This window comes from Phyllobates terribilis, unplaced genomic scaffold (genome assembly GCF_046119375.1).
Source record: "Phyllobates terribilis strain yellow unplaced genomic scaffold, ASM4611937v1 Scaffold_2__4_contigs__length_985480577, whole genome shotgun sequence".
Classification (NCBI taxonomy): Eukaryota; Metazoa; Chordata; class Amphibia; order Anura; family Dendrobatidae; genus Phyllobates; species Phyllobates terribilis.
Window position 1 is genome coordinate 189,905,658 of NW_027362762.1, and position 15,710 is coordinate 189,921,367.

General features: G+C 42.7%; 1 protein-coding gene across 1 annotated transcript in view; it reads right to left on the bottom strand.

Annotated features, from left to right (window-relative positions):
* Positions 1-4,606: 4,606 nt before the first annotated feature.
* LOC141201810 (transmembrane protein 198) overlaps positions 4,607-15,710 on the bottom strand; it is a 38,677-nt gene continuing 27,573 nt past the window's right edge. The window contains exons 3-5 of the mRNA XM_073663692.1: positions 11,130-11,705; positions 7,563-7,711; positions 4,607-6,987 (exon numbers count right to left, since the gene is read on the bottom strand). Coding sequence (XP_073519793.1) covers positions 6,838-6,987; positions 7,563-7,711; positions 11,130-11,705 — 875 coding nt within the window. The 3' untranslated portion in view covers positions 4,607-6,837. The remainder of the gene's footprint in view (positions 6,988-7,562; positions 7,712-11,129; positions 11,706-15,710) is intronic.

The window sequence follows — 15,710 nt, forward strand, 5'->3', positions numbered from 1 at the left end:
TGAAAGATAAATTTTTGTCTATTCTTGAGTAGCGGAAGGTAAACCCAAAAGGCTTCTCTGTGTGGTTTGGCTACTGTGGACCCTGTACAGTATGTAGTAAGAAACTCAGATTAACTCTTCAAAAGCAGCAGTATCCTCCTGTTAGATTTCCTTTAAAGGGACTCTGTCAACAAGATGCACATCACCAAGCTGTTAGTTTTTTTTTTTAGGTTTTCAACTGACCATATAACGTCCTCCCATACCTTTATGCAATCAATTATATGGACCAACAAAAATAAAATAAAATTAGGTTTTAATTAATATGCAAAAGAAGCAGAAGTGCTCTTGGTATGGCTGAAAAGTTCCTGAGCCTCTGCCTCCTCAGCTCTATTCCACCACCTTCTGCTTGACTGAATGACCCTGATACTACCATCTTCTTTTGCATGACTATTGACTCACAGTCAAGTAGAAGTTGGTTGTGTAAGGCAGGGAATAGAGCTGGGGAACCTTTTTTCAGAAGTGGAACATGTTGAGAGATTCCCTTTATGAAACCGCTGTGCCAACTTCCCTATTCGGAGCTGTATAATGCACGGGGATTTCATCACATGGCTTATACTAATACAAGTGCTTCTCACTAAATTAGAATACCATCAAAAAGTTGATTTATTTCAGTTCCTCAATACAAAAGTGAAACTCATTATATAGAGTCATTGCAAACAGTGATCTATTTCAAGTGTTTATTTCTGTTAATGTTGATGATTATGGCTTACAGCCAATGAAAACACAAAAGTCATTATCTCAGTAAATTAAAATAATTAACAAAAAACACCTCCAAAGGCTTCTCACTTTAAAAAGGTCTCTTAGTCTGTTTCAGTAGGCTCCACAACCATGGGGAAGACTGTGGACTTGAATGATGTCCAGAAGGCAGTCATTGACACACTCCACAATGAAGGTAAGCCACAAAAGGTCATTGCTAAGGAAGCTGGCTGTTCACAGAGTGCTGGATCCAAGCATATTAATGGAAAGTTGAGTGGAAGGAAAAAGTGTGGTAGAAAAAGGTGCACAAGCAACCGGGATAATCGCAGCCTTGAAAGGACTGTTAAGAAATGGCCATTCAAACATTTGGGGGAGATTCACAAGGAGTGGACTCAGGCTGGAGTCATTGCTTCAAGAGCCACCACACACAGACGTATCCAGGACATGGGCTACAAGTGTCGCATTCCTTGTGTCAAGGCACTCATGACCAATAGACAACACCAGAAGCGTCTTACCTGGGCCAAGGAGAAAAAGACCTGGACTGTTGCTCAGTGGTCCACGGTGTTGTTTTCAGATGAAAGTAAATTTTGCATTTCATCTGGAAATCAAGGTCCCAGAGTCTGGAGGAAGAGTGGAGAGGCCACAATCCAAGCTGCTTGAGGTCTAGTGTGAAGTTTCCACAATCAGTGATGGTTTGGGGGGCCATGTCATCTGCTGGTGTAGGTCCACTGTGTTTTATCAAGACCAAATTCAGCGCAGCCGTCTACCAGGAAATTTTAGAGCACTTCATGCTTCCCTATGCTGACAAGCTTTTTGGAGATGGAAATTTAATTCTCCAGCAGGACTTGGCACCTGTCCACACTGCCAAAAGTACCAATACCTGGTTTACAAACAACAGTATCACTGTGCTTGATTGGCAGCAAACTCGCCTGACCTTAACCCCATAGAGAATCTATGGGGTATTGTCAAGAGGAAGATGAGAGACACCAGACCCAACAATGCAGACGAGCTGAAGCAACCTGGGCTTCCATAACACCTCAGCTGTGCCACAGGCTGATCGCCTCCATGCCACGCCGCATTGATGCAGTAACTGATGCAAAAGGAGCCCCGACCAAGTATTGAGTGCAGACACTGAACATACATTTCAATAGGCCAACATTTCAGATTTTAAAAACATTTTTCAAGCTGTTGTTATAAAGTATTCTAATTTACTGAGATAATGACTTGTGTTTTCATTGGCTGTAAGCCATAATCATCAACATTAACAGAAATACACACTTGAAATAGATCACTCTGTTTGTAATGACTCTATATAATATACGAGTTTCACTTTTTGTATTGAAGAACTGAAATGAATTAATTTTTGATGTTTTTCTAATTTAGTGAGAAGCACCTGTATCTTGTATGAAGCAGAATTCAGGCTCTTGGGAGGAGGTGAGAACATTTGTTGCCTGGCTTGCATTTCACTAATTTGCTGTGCATTGGGATGCATTAGTTTAATAAGGCACCATGCTTGTGCATCTGTTTTTAAGACGATTTATGAGAAAAATAGGCATATTGATTTTTCCATTGTATTCCGTGCAGTGACTCATGAATTCAACGCTTTTGCTGTTTTGTGAAGTCCACCCTGAATCCTGCCAGATCGGAGCACAAGGCTCCATTTATCATTCAGATACAGCAAGTCAGTGTCCCCCTCCCCCACTCAGAGAAGAAACACTCACTAGATATGCAGTCCCTGTAATAAGGAGGGAAGTCATCGGATGTATTAATGTTATGCATTTCAGAAAAGTCTTAATTAAATCTTGTCAGAACTGATATGTGCACTTTGAATCCCAAACCTTATTATTGAAACCCTAAAACAGTCTTAGGAGAAGTTTTCTTTAACTAAAATCCATAAATATTTTTTTTCCCTGTTTCTGACAAAGGCCAAATTCATCAAGAATGAAACCCACATTGTGCAAAGAGTAGGTCAAATCTATAGTGTCCTGAAAAGTTGAAACTAGTATTTTTTTTTTTTTTTTTAACTTCACATGCACCAATTTTAAGAAAAAAACACATCTATAGACATCATACATTAGACTAATGGAAATGTGAAAACGTTTTGCAAAATAACAATCTCAGCCATGTGACCCTTTAGAAAACCATGTCTACAAAGTATTAGCATATGCCTAGCCTGATCTGGAATATGGCAGGTTTCAGGAGCTTAAAGCCACATACGCAGGTCTCTGTTCACATCTGTGTTGTGGTGTCATACATAAAACACACGACCCCATGTTGAGGATGTACAGCGGACACTGATGGCACTGTTTTTAATCGTCAAAATGTTGGACACGGCAGCAGTCTGCTTCAGACCCATTTAAATGTCTATGGTGTCCATGACTGTCCACCTACTGTCTCCTTCCCCACCATCCTGTAGAATGTAAGCCTGCATGTGCAGGGTCCTCTCCCCTCTGTACCAGGCTATCATTGTGTATTTGTTACTGTAAGTGATATCTGTATTTTGTATGTAACCCCTTCTCATGTACAGCACCATGGAATCAATGGCGCTATATAAATAATAATAATAATGGGTTGCTATGTTTGTGGGCAACAGATACGACAAAGTAAAAGGAACACTCCAATCAAAAATGATATACCCAGTCATCATATAGAGGGCAGGTGATCTTTACATGTTCCTGTTGTCATCTGTATATTAATTACCTGGTCATACAGAGACATAGGCATAGTATAACAGCCATATTCACGGGTCCATATTACAGATGCAAGCCCAGGGGTCTTGTGGCCTGAGCAAACAGCTTTGTATTTGCTATAAGGCATTTAGTTAAGGTCATGAAATCCACAGTCAGGCCAGAAATTACAGCTGCTTTATCGTCATTTGAACTCACCTTAACCATATCCAAGCTCCATCATCTGTTTTTCATTGGTGTCCTAACAGTAGATAATGTTATGATGATGTACACCGCAATGTTATTTGATGCCCCAAAATACATGCATTTGGTAATACAGCCCAATGTTGCAAAGTTTTGCTTTTACAGGCTCTGTGTTTCCTGCACTTTCACCTAATGTAGCTGAGAGGAGCTCAGAAAAAGACCAGGAAAGTTTGTAACTTTTTATCTGTCAGGATAAGGTCACTGCAGAACACTTAGATATAGAGGTCGGCCACTTTCTCCTGTTAGTGCAGCTTTCCTCCCACACTAACCAGCAGTTCTGTCCATACAATGGCCGCTGGTGGAGGAGCATGTGACCAGACCTGTCCAACAGACTGACTGACAGGTCTGGTGATATGCCCATACAATGGCCGCTGGTGGAGGAGCATGTGACCAGACCTGTCCAACAGACTGACTGACAGGTCTGGTGATATGTCCATACAATGGCTGCTGGTGGAGGAGCATAAGTGCTCGTCAGTGTGGTAGGAAAACTGCACTATCAGAAAAAAGTGTCCAACCTCTACATCAGAGTGTTCTGCAGCGACCTCGTCCTGACGGTCGAACAGTAAAGTTTAGGTAAAAAGCTGGAGTAGTAATAAGCACAATAGGGTCTTATCTGAGTAGAAATGGGGAGACCGAAGGCAAAGGTCCTCACCTGGTGTGGTTGTATGCCCAAAACCACTAAAAAATGCTCAAGGCTGCAGGAAGCTCACGCCGAAGGTAACATCAGAAATGGAATAAATGGGTAATTTCTGCGCTGCCGGTATTAAAGATGGAAAAGTAGAACAGTATCCAGGAATGCAGTTTATTAGTCAATGCGTTTCAAAGCTCCAAACTTCTACATCAGGACAAACCACAGTGTGATTTGTACTGATGACGTTTGGAACTTTGAAGCGCGCTGACTAATAAACTGCATTCCTGGATACTGTTCTTCTTTTCCATCTTTAATACCGGCAGCGCAGAAATTACCCATTTATTCCATTTGTAATGCAACAAGAAAGTTTATAACTTTTTATCTTTCGGAGCTCCGCTCAGTTGATTTATGTGACTGCAAAGGAAACAAAGCGCCTGTAAAAGCAAAATAGTGCAATATGTGTAACGAATACCAACTGCAAAAATAATTTTTTGACCCCAAATACATGCATTTCATAAAAAGTAAAAAAAAAAAAACCTGAAAAGGTGGCCAACCTATTTAAATAAATATCTTCCTGTTGGAGAATGAGAAGGCTGAATTTGATTAGTGTCCATTGCTTGGTTATAGAGTTTAAGAGATGGCCCCCACCAGATGTTGATGTCAGGACACCAGCGGGGGAAACAGTATGAATTGAGGAGGAGGAGCAGCACTGGACCGGGCGGCGAGGATAGGTTTTATATTCTTACATCCGCCTGCAAACTCTTATAGTGGAGAACCCCTATCAATCGTTGCTTCAGTGTTTTTTTTTTTGTTGTTTATTATGATAATTTACCTATAGCCCTATCACATGTCGACTTAAGTGCTTTGTACATGTAAAAATCCTGTTCTTTTTATTATTGATGCTTAAATATGTTGGAGAGGGGGTCAGGACACATAAAATACATAAACGTAAAAGGTATGGCTGATAACATTGTCTCAATGTGTTACATACATCTTCATATATTAAAGTGCTATAGAACAGTGTAATAATAATTTGCAGTGGTTTCATTCATTTGCCCTTTTCACATATACTGTATATATGTTACAGGTTCCATATATCTAAATTTCACATAAAAGTATCTGAATAACAACATATCACATTTGTTATCATAGGGGTAAATCTCACCCTGGAAAAGTATGACCGATGTGATTGAAAGGATCAATATCAGAGTAGCACATCTAGAAACATAAAGCTTATAAATGAGCTGCTAACTTACACAAGTGTAATGCAAAACTTTCTGGGGTTCTTCAGAACGTGAAAGCGATATCAAATCATTTCTACACTCCAAGGAAGTGCAAAGGAGAATGGAAGCAGTTTAAAGGGGTTTTCTGGATATAGCTTTCTGGCCTCCAACACCAGGGAAAAATAATAAAAATCAGATGACTACACCTTCCCTGGTCTCTGTACTGGCAGGAGCGGGGAGGTCCCGATTACAGTATACAGCACTGCTGCAGCAATCACGGAGCTCAATGGTCTTGGACAGGCTACATTGGCATAGCCGCTGTGCTCAGTGATTAGCTGTAGCGGTAATGTGCTCAGTAGTCTTGACCTCACCGCTGCAGCCAGTACACAGATCAGAAGAGCGGCAGAGAGGCAGTGCTGGACTAAGGGGAGCATAAGCTATAAGAAGAAAATCCCTTTTACCAAATGCAACAAATCAGCTTTAATTTTAAATTTTTAGGGCTGAATTCACACGACCATGAGGAGGATTCATATCTGTCCAGTGGAAGTAGATATATGTTTGTCTCTTTGCCTGACTGCAATGCACCGGTGAGTCATGCACACCATCTGACTTGTCTAGGAAACAATCGGATGATGCATTCTGCAATATGTTCCAAATGCAGTCTGTAGTACACGAAAATCAAAACTACAGTTGTGTGAATTCAGCCCAACACACAATCAAAAGTGTAGAGAGCAATGCGAGTTATGACAATGGCAGATCGCACCACGTCTCCCCATCTGGTTGCGAGACCGATGGGCACTTAGTGGATATACACTGTTACAGCATGTACCTTACCAACAAAATAGAGCAGATATTATATTTACAAAGTAAAAGCCTCTGGTATATTATGCACATTAAAAAAAAAAAAAAAGGCACAAATTCAGCACTAGCGTTACAGGCTACTTCAGCTGGACGAGCTCTGTCATGTTCAGATGCTATAAAAGGAGGTTTAGTACTCTTGTCTTCCATACTGTACAGCTAGGTAGTGGGGCTGGTACCCTGAAGACGGATGTTCGCCCTTCCATTGGGCAGAATTACATTTAAAATGATCTAGTAAAATACATTCATCCAATATGTGTCTACCAGGCTTAGGTAAACCTGTCCAAAATGCCTTCATTTTCTCTGTTTCCTCTATTTTTGAAGTCCACTCAATGAAGGAGATGGGGGCATTGACTCTGGCTAATGAGAGGGTGAGATGTACCAAGAGCCATTACATAAGGCACAGCAATTTGGCCTATTATCTTGAATCAAATGCAAGTTTATACCCTGAGAGGGCGCCTCAGACACGAATGACCGGAGTAGTGGCAGTAAGGGGCACAGTAGAGCCGCATTCATAGTCCAGGTCAACGACCGTCTGCATGTTGGTGTTCAGGCTGCTCATAGATGTGCCCGTGCCAGTCTGCCGCTCTCGGAGGCTCTGTAAGTAACTCTGCAAGAGAGAAATCAATAAGAAACATAATGAGAAATGCTTGCAATGTCAGCTTTTCTGCCCCTCCGTGCCCTGCACTGACTATGGGAGTAGCTATCTGACATTAAAAGGGCACTGCTTGGAAGTGAAATCTCACCTTCGCTGCCAGCTGTGGTGAATCCTCCTTATACAAGGCAGTGGGGCCAAGATCACTTGTTTTGAGACCACATTCAGTAGGTTTCAGAAACAGCAGATGCATAAGACACCGAATGCAGCAGTTGTGTCCAGGATGAAATCCACCCACTCCTCTACAAATGCTCTAACTTTAACATATACTAACTGAATATTCAAAGAATTACGTTCTATGGTATGATACCTAGAAAAGAACACTTCTGTAATTAGGCCTTTCATCTCCCGGTTTACAGAACTGTCTGGAGACTTTGCACAAAACCTTACAAAATAAATACACTCCTCCAGATCCTACAAGGCCCAAAACACATTTTAATACCAATGTTTATGTCAAGTCTTTAATGTACATAAATTACATGTTTGTGCCTTTGTTTTCCATCACTAGAATTAGTTTGTAACAGACTCACTGGTGCAAGGATGTCCCCAGTGTATCTCTTTATAGGGTTAGCCTTTCGACGATAAGTCCCTTCTTGAGAAGTTACACTCTGACGTTTCTTGGCCTCTTTCTGGCGGATTCTGAGGAGCTGGAGGCGCTTCTGCCGTCTGCTTATAATCACTGTCAAATTAAGAAGGAATCGTACACAGACTGAGTTTTTGGAAGGTAAAATCTAAAAAAAAAAGTTACAGACATGATGTCCCAAACAGGACGGATCACCATGCACAAAATACCAAGCTGGGTTTGGAATTAGATCTTATATTCTCGAATTGAGAATGATCAGTCTAGGAGAAGAAAAACAGATCTATCAAAGCTATATTATTAAGTTTCTTATTTTTACGTGTACTATTGATTTACAAAACATTAAAATGACCATTACCCTTTAGACTCCTGCCCTAAATAATAGCAATTGGGGTGAAAAAAAGGCGCATCACTTGTCACTACTGAAGAGGGCACCGCTGGCCCTGATGGCCTGTGACTTAGAGCTTGTACCTTGGGACCAATATTTAGTGTTAACATGACAACTATATAGAAAGCAACTAAAAATCCTAGTTAATGAAAAGTGTGCAGCTATTTAGTCACTTACTATGGTGATCAGGTATGATGTGCCAAGTTGTACACTGTATTCCTATTGTTTGGGCAGTATATAATACCCAATAAACAGGGCTTTATTGGGAACCTGTTATTAGATTCGGCAGCATGAAATCAGAGGCTGGATGCACGATTGCAGCCAGGTAAGCTTTACTCTGAAATGCTGTGACACCCCACCCCACTCTAGGTGACAGGGAGAGAACCATCAATTACACCGAGAGGGAAGAAGCAGGCTGACGGCGGTGCTGGACTAGTCAGGTCTCTCCTTATAGTCCCCAGATGGCTATTCAAACTATACGCAAGAAAACTTGGCACTCAAAGTAGATGAAATTAAATGAATGATTTAATATGCAATTTAACAATACAGGATCACAAATGTTTCGGTCTACATTGGACCTTCCTCGGTGTGCCTATTGTCCAATTGAAAAGATATCAGATTGCGTTTTATCCCCTGGGTCACTAGGAAGAGCTGAATGTGGTGTCCATCGCTGGCTCAAACAGACGCTCAGATCAGCGTGGACACCGCGTTCAGTGCTTCCTAGTGACCCGGGGGATAAAACGCAAGCTGATATCTTTTCAATTGGACAATAGGCACACTGAGGAAGGTCCAATGTAGACCGAAACGTTTGTGAACCTTTGTTAGATTGCATATTAAATCATTTAATTTCATCTACTCTGAGTGCCAAGATTTTGAACGCATCACTGAGGGGGACTCCTACTTGTGCACCATTTTACAGTAGTGCCCTCCTCTTTATACTGGCTATTCAAACTATGCCTTCTCAGAAACAGGGAAAAGCATACCTGACCAATTGTGCAGCCAGGCTCTGATTCATGCTGCCCGCAACCATTATTCTATCTACAGTTATGCAGATGTTTTACTAATCTCATTACTAGCCAATTCCTTCATTGCTGCTCAAGTAAAATTAGTTTTGCAGCATTTTCAGTTATTGAAATTCACTTATTGCCAACAAGGTGTGTGGCATCCCTAACTATGCTGTATGCTGTCTAAATTATAGTTTGAATAACTATGTTAGAGATACAGACATGTATGTGATGAACGTTGAATAGGGCTTTGGTTTAGCTTTTTAGCTCAAGTTGGACACGAGGAAAAAAAAAAAAATACAGCACACAATAAGCTAGATGGTAATACAGACAATGTCTTTGTGATGCCGTAATAAAAGGAATCCTCTGCACTTTAGATGCGGTCACCACCTTCGCCTCTTGTGTCAGTGACAGTTTGGCAAGTCCAGAGCAGATCTCCAAGTAACAGCAGCATTGTGTTCATGGCGGGGATTGCTGCAGAGCCAGGACTTGTGAGGTCTCAGTCCACAGTAACCTTAGAGCCGGAAGTCACAATATATTATCAACCTTTCCCATTAACCTTTAACCCTTGTTAACCCGAATACACTCTGCAGATCACCACACAGATGGTAGCAGTCAAGTACATGAGTTCAATGACTTGCAATAGATTACAGTATATAGTCACATTTCCCTATGAAATAGCCCTTTATTAAAAAGGTTCTCTAAGTGCACATATACATTTAAGGAATTATAAAACTAAGGCTAGTTTCACATGGCTTAAAACACGACGAGCGTCTTCTGCACCAGAAATCTGATGGACCCTCAGATTTCTGCCAAAAAATGCAGTCTAAAAGATATCACAGAAAAAAGCCTGACCAACAACAGGTCAGATTACCAATGCACTTGCAGGATACAATAGACCCCCATGTGGCTTGCAAGCAGGTGCATTTTGGCCAATATATCGACCGATGTCTCATTTTTTATCTTTTTATTGCACATTTTTCCATTTTGCAGGATGCAGCCAGGCCCTTTAGTGTAGGTTGGGTGAATTGGGGCATTTGTCACGTGAGGTGCACTTCTATAATGCTGGGAAGCCCTCCTGATCGAATAGTATGGGAGTCATTAATAGGCTGTAAGCCAGACACTGCATCACACTTATCTGTGTGACTGGCGTCCTATGCAAGCTCCATCTGTGTGCATGTTTAATAGTAGGCAGGTAATGAATTGGCAGGTCTGTGAGTGGTTGCTTTATCAGTATTTTGCATCTGTGCTGCCTCCGCCTTTATCATGGGGGTCTCTTGCATCTCGTTCATTGGTAATCTGACCTGTTTATTTTTCTGTGATGTTTTTTGAATGCATGTCCTTCTGTGAGACACAATTTGCAGTGTGGCAGAAGCACATTACGATTAGCCTCATGGCCTGACCTTAAGCACAGGCTTTTCCATGCATCATCTGCGGCAATAAGTAGCACGCAGTTTTAGGTTTTTCCAACCTGTACATTTTCTAATTCATGTAAATGAGGTTATTGACACCCCCTTCACATCCATGGGACACAGATTTAGATTTCGTCATGGGATACATGTCAACGCCATGTGAAAATTCTGATGATCTGATGATTCCTGGTCATAAACTAAAGTTTGATGTTGAAGTCCATGCATAGCACGCTTTTCAGCCCTCTGTATAAGGGGCTATGCTCTTGTTTCTCTGGATCAGACCTCAGACACATGGGGGGGCTGTATAACATAGCTCTGTGCTTGTGCGCTATGCTGCGAAACAATGCTCCAGCAGGTCTACGGCAGGCAATGGACAGGCCCACATTTATTTTTTTCTGTATAGATGAACTCAAATAGATCCCCATATTACAGCTCAGATGAACCGGAAGAAACAAATGCATTATTAACCTAGTTTGCAATCACAATGCTGAACAATAAGCATTTTAGGGCAGCGTACCTTATACAATTCATTTTAGAGACATTTTGCATACACCACAGCACAATCAGGTGCCTGTTACCATACTCCTTGTCTATGATTAAAGGAAACCTTTCCTATAGCTTAACCTCTGATAACTATAATAAAATAATTTTACTTTATTTTAGCAAACGCCAAAACTTACCCCAAAACACCGAGCGAACACAACTGTACTCACCATCTGTATGCGAGAAGCCTTCAGCTGTCAGCTTCCACTGGACTACAATTCCCAGAATGCTCAACACTGGCCAGATGCCAAGAACCACCCAACTGAACCAGCAGAGGGGAAACGACACCTCAAGGCGCAGACAGTCATAGACATACTGCACCAGCAGCATCAATTCAATGAAATAATCTGTGCACACAGTCAATATAGCAGCTCCAAAGGTGGCGGTGGAAATCACAGTGAAAAGCTTTTGCCACTGCAGAGTCAATACAGCAAAGAGCATAGCGGAGCCCATCATGACGCCTATAGGAATCCAGGCGGTGGGTGGATGGAAGAACTGCTCCAAGCCCACAAGACAAGCCGTGGCCAGCAGAAGTCCAAGAATCAGGCCAGTCATAAACAGGCCCACGCTGTGCACAAGCATAGTGACCAGTCCACACAGGAGGCCAATGCCCAGTGCGATGCCTGCACTTAGCTCCAGGCTCAGCTGAGTTTCCAGGATTCGCTCTTTGTAACAAAGTAAAAAAATAACCGCTGAACCAGCCAGCAGACCCGACAGAAACATGATGGCTTTGAAGCACCGGTAACCTGCAGAGAAGGACAGCAGAGACTATGGTTAAAGCATATACAGGAGACCATGCATTGGTTACATTGCGGACCCTACAGCATAAAGTACTTTTTTTGGGGGGGGGGGGTAATTGGATGCCTTCTTTCAAACACACTGGGATTACATCCATACTTTAGTTGGTCTCTAGATGAACAGAAGTTATTAGAAAAATTGCCTGTTTCTCAGAAGCAGTAGCTAGGTAAGAAAAGTATGATTTGCAGGGGGTCCCATCGATGGCACCTTCACAAATCACTCTTGGGACCCACTTTTTTAATTAGGTGGGGGGTCCTATGGGCAGGGTCCTCTACAATCATACAATTACTCTCCTCTGTCCTGTGACTTTACGGCCAGTTTCTCAATCATCAGTCTTTCACGGTTCAAGTTCAGACCGTGATATCGGGACCGGCCGAGTGTCTCCTGACAAGATTTCAATAGTCACATACAAGCTTATGAAGCTGCGGAGTTCAGGTCAGGAGACCATTGGCCGGTCTGGACATTGTGGTCTGTATTCAGATCATCAAGCCAGCCTAAAATTAACAAAAATAACATTTTTATTATTATTAATTTTTAAAGCAATTATTACGATTGCTAAAATTTTTTCCATTTCTGTGCGGTTAGCATAGTGCTAATCCAAATTGAGCCTGAACTGCTAAATCAGGGTTACTCAGGAGCATTTATTTTTTTGTTACTATGGGCCTAAGAACTAACAGGCAGGTTACCTGCCTGTTGTGCCCAGCGTTGATCTCTGCTGGTACAGAGGGGTAGCAGACGGGTTTTGACGGTGATTCAGTTACTTCAGCTGATGTCATGTCAAAACAGGAGCTTCTCTTCCGCTCACGTCGGCAGTCATGCCCCGTCATGGTGATTGACAGCCGGCTCCCCGCTGTCTACTTGTGGGAAGTCGGCTGTCAAGTCGCATCACAAGAGCAGTCCCCATATCTACCAGTCAGGGAGTCCCATACACATTAGTTAGTCTGGAAATTCTGCTGGACAGACAAACTTGCGATTATCCTTCCAAAGAGTCAACATATAATTATACCATTAAGAAATTTTGATTATAAAACATGTGACAAACTACTGTACATTTTCCTCTTACTTGGATGTAACAGTCAGACTACTTTTGTACATTTTCCACTAGTAAATATAAACCTTCACATTTTCCTCCATTACAAGGTTATCATAGATTTAAACAATAGGAAAGAAAGTTTACAGAATATATTTCGGTGTGTATTGGAGAAATCTGCAATGTAAGCTACCTCTACCCATTAATGTGAGGTTTTATTTTATTGCCTGGTTCTAAGCACAGTACCCTGGTTTTAAAAGGAAATCCATCAACAGAAAACTATCTATTGAATAAAGGTTTTTATGCTAAAAAGGTTTTTCTTTTTGCATTTTTTATTTTAAAGGGCACTCAACCCTCTTAAGCCGTCTATATGGGCAAGCAGGTCATAGGAAGCTGAATAAACGGATACCTTGATTATATCTCCAATCCAAAGTCTGATTCAAAATAAATCCACATTTTTCTTAATATATACCGTATTTTTCGGACTATAAGAAGCGCCTAGGTTTTAGAGGAGGAAAATAGGGAAAAAAATAATTAAGCAAAAAATGTGGTCATGATGCCCTGTTATAGGGGAGGGAGTCTGCTGCTTACACTGGTGTTGGGGTAATGTCCCCCAAATCTGTCAATATCCTCCATCCTGGTATGTATGGCCCCTCTTTCCTGGCATGCATGGCACCCCTAGATTCCCCCATCCTGGCATGCATGGCACCCCTAGATTCCCCCATCCTGGCATGCATGGCACCCCTAGATTCCCCCACCCTGGCATGCATGGCACCCCTAGATCACCCATCCTGGCATGCATGGCACCCCTTGATCACCCATCCTGGCATGCATGGCACCCCTTGATCACCCATCCTGGTATGCTTGGCACCCCTTGAGCCCCCATCCTGGAATGCTTGGCACCCCTTGAGCCCCCATCCTGGAATGCTTGGCACCCCTTGAGCCCCCATCCTGCTTCCCGCAAAAAAAAAAAAATAAACAATCCTACTCACCTCCTCTCTCCCCCAGCGCTGTCCCGCTCTGCTGCTGACACTCTCACTGTGTGAGCCGCGCATGGCAGGGCGTGCATGGCATTTTCTTTAGTAGCGGAAACAGCACAGGCTGCAGCAGTCGGCTGCAGCCTCCTGAGCCCCGCTGATCCCCCCCCCCCCCTGCCGCTCCCCCAGACCTCCTACCACGCAGAGCCACAGTATATACAGGGAGATAGTATTCGGACTATAAGACGCACCCCCCACTTTCCTCCAAAATTTTGGAGGAAAAAGTGCGTCTTATAGTCCGAAAAATACGGTAAGTGAGATGTTAAGATCTATATGCCAGAAACAGATCTCCCTGGGAATCTGCCTCCAGAGCTTATTTTAAATTAAAAGGAGGCATTACCAGTGTGATGTGTAATGGCCGCTCTCTGCTCTCCTGATCTCACTGCAGAGCTGTGTGTGATTATACCGGACACATCTGCAGGCTTCTCTCAGCTTCCATCCCACAGGCAGACGGGGTTGCGTGCAGCACGGCCGCGAGACACGCGGCACGGCGTGTTTGTCAGGAGACAAAGTTCAGTTCTTCTGTTCTGTGTTAGCTACATGTCTTACACTGGTAACAAGTCCTCTCATTTAAAATAAGTTCTGAAGGAAGATTCTCAGGTAGATTATGTCTGACACATACATCTTAACAGCTCATTTACATTTAAAAACAAACACATGTATTTCTTTGGAATAAAACATCGGATCGCAAATATCAGGGTACCATTTTATTTGACTTTCTATGACCTACGTGCATGTATAGTCAGCTTACAACGGTTGGCCCTACCAAGGTGCCCATTAAAGCACAATCTAAGACAAAGTCTCTGCTACCCCATTTAAGAGCAGCATGATGCAGCGGCTGAGACCCCAGTGATGTATCACTTACTGGGCTGGTTTCTGCAGTTTTGATAAAAATCAGTGTTTGATATCTACCAGTTCTCTGAATGCTGAAGTTTATATAATCCACCCACACCACTGATTTCTGGTTATAAACAGTGCACATAGAAATCTGCCAATCAGTGATGGGTCTATACAGAGCTCATGAAAACAGAGGACTACATGGCTGTAGGATTACTAGTCCTAGTTTTAAAACCACACTCAAGCAGCCCAATTGACAGATGCTTGAATCCCAATCTCTACATTATGCTGCTCTTAAATTGGGTGTCAAAAACCCAGTGACTTCCCATTTCAGGAAACATACATAGCAATGTCTGTCTGCTACTTTATCCTTCTTCTCTGATAGATTTCTAAAACTTAACATGGAAAAAACTGAAGTCATCATCTTTCCCCCCCACCTCATCTGACCTATCCATCAAAGTTAATGGCTGCCCGCTCTCCCCAGTCCCACAAGCTGCTGCCTTGGGGTAACCCTGGACTCTGATCTCTCCTTCAACCCACATATCCAAGCTCTTTCCTCTTCCTGCCAACTCCAGCTCAAAAATATCTCCCGGATCCGCACATTCCTCAGCCAAGACTCTGCAAAAACACTAGTGCACGCCCTCGTCATCTACTGCCTCGACTACTGCAACCTCCTGCTCTGTGGCCTCCCTTCTAACACTCTCGCACCCCTCCAATCTATCCTAAACTCTGCTGCCCGACTAATCCACTGGCTCCCCGCTATTCCCCGGCCTCTCCTCTCTGTCAATCTCTTCACTGGCTCCCCATTGCCCAGAGCCTCCAGTTCAAAACCCTAACCATGGCATACAAAGCCATCCACAACCTGTCTCCTCCATATATCTCTGACCTAGTCTCCCAGTACTTACCTGCACACAACCTCCAATCCTCACAAACTCTCCTTCTCTACTCCCCTCTTATCTCCTCTTCCCACAATCACATATAAGATTTCTCTTGTGCTTCCCCCCCTACTCTGGAACGCTCTATCCCAACATATCAGACTCTCGCCTACC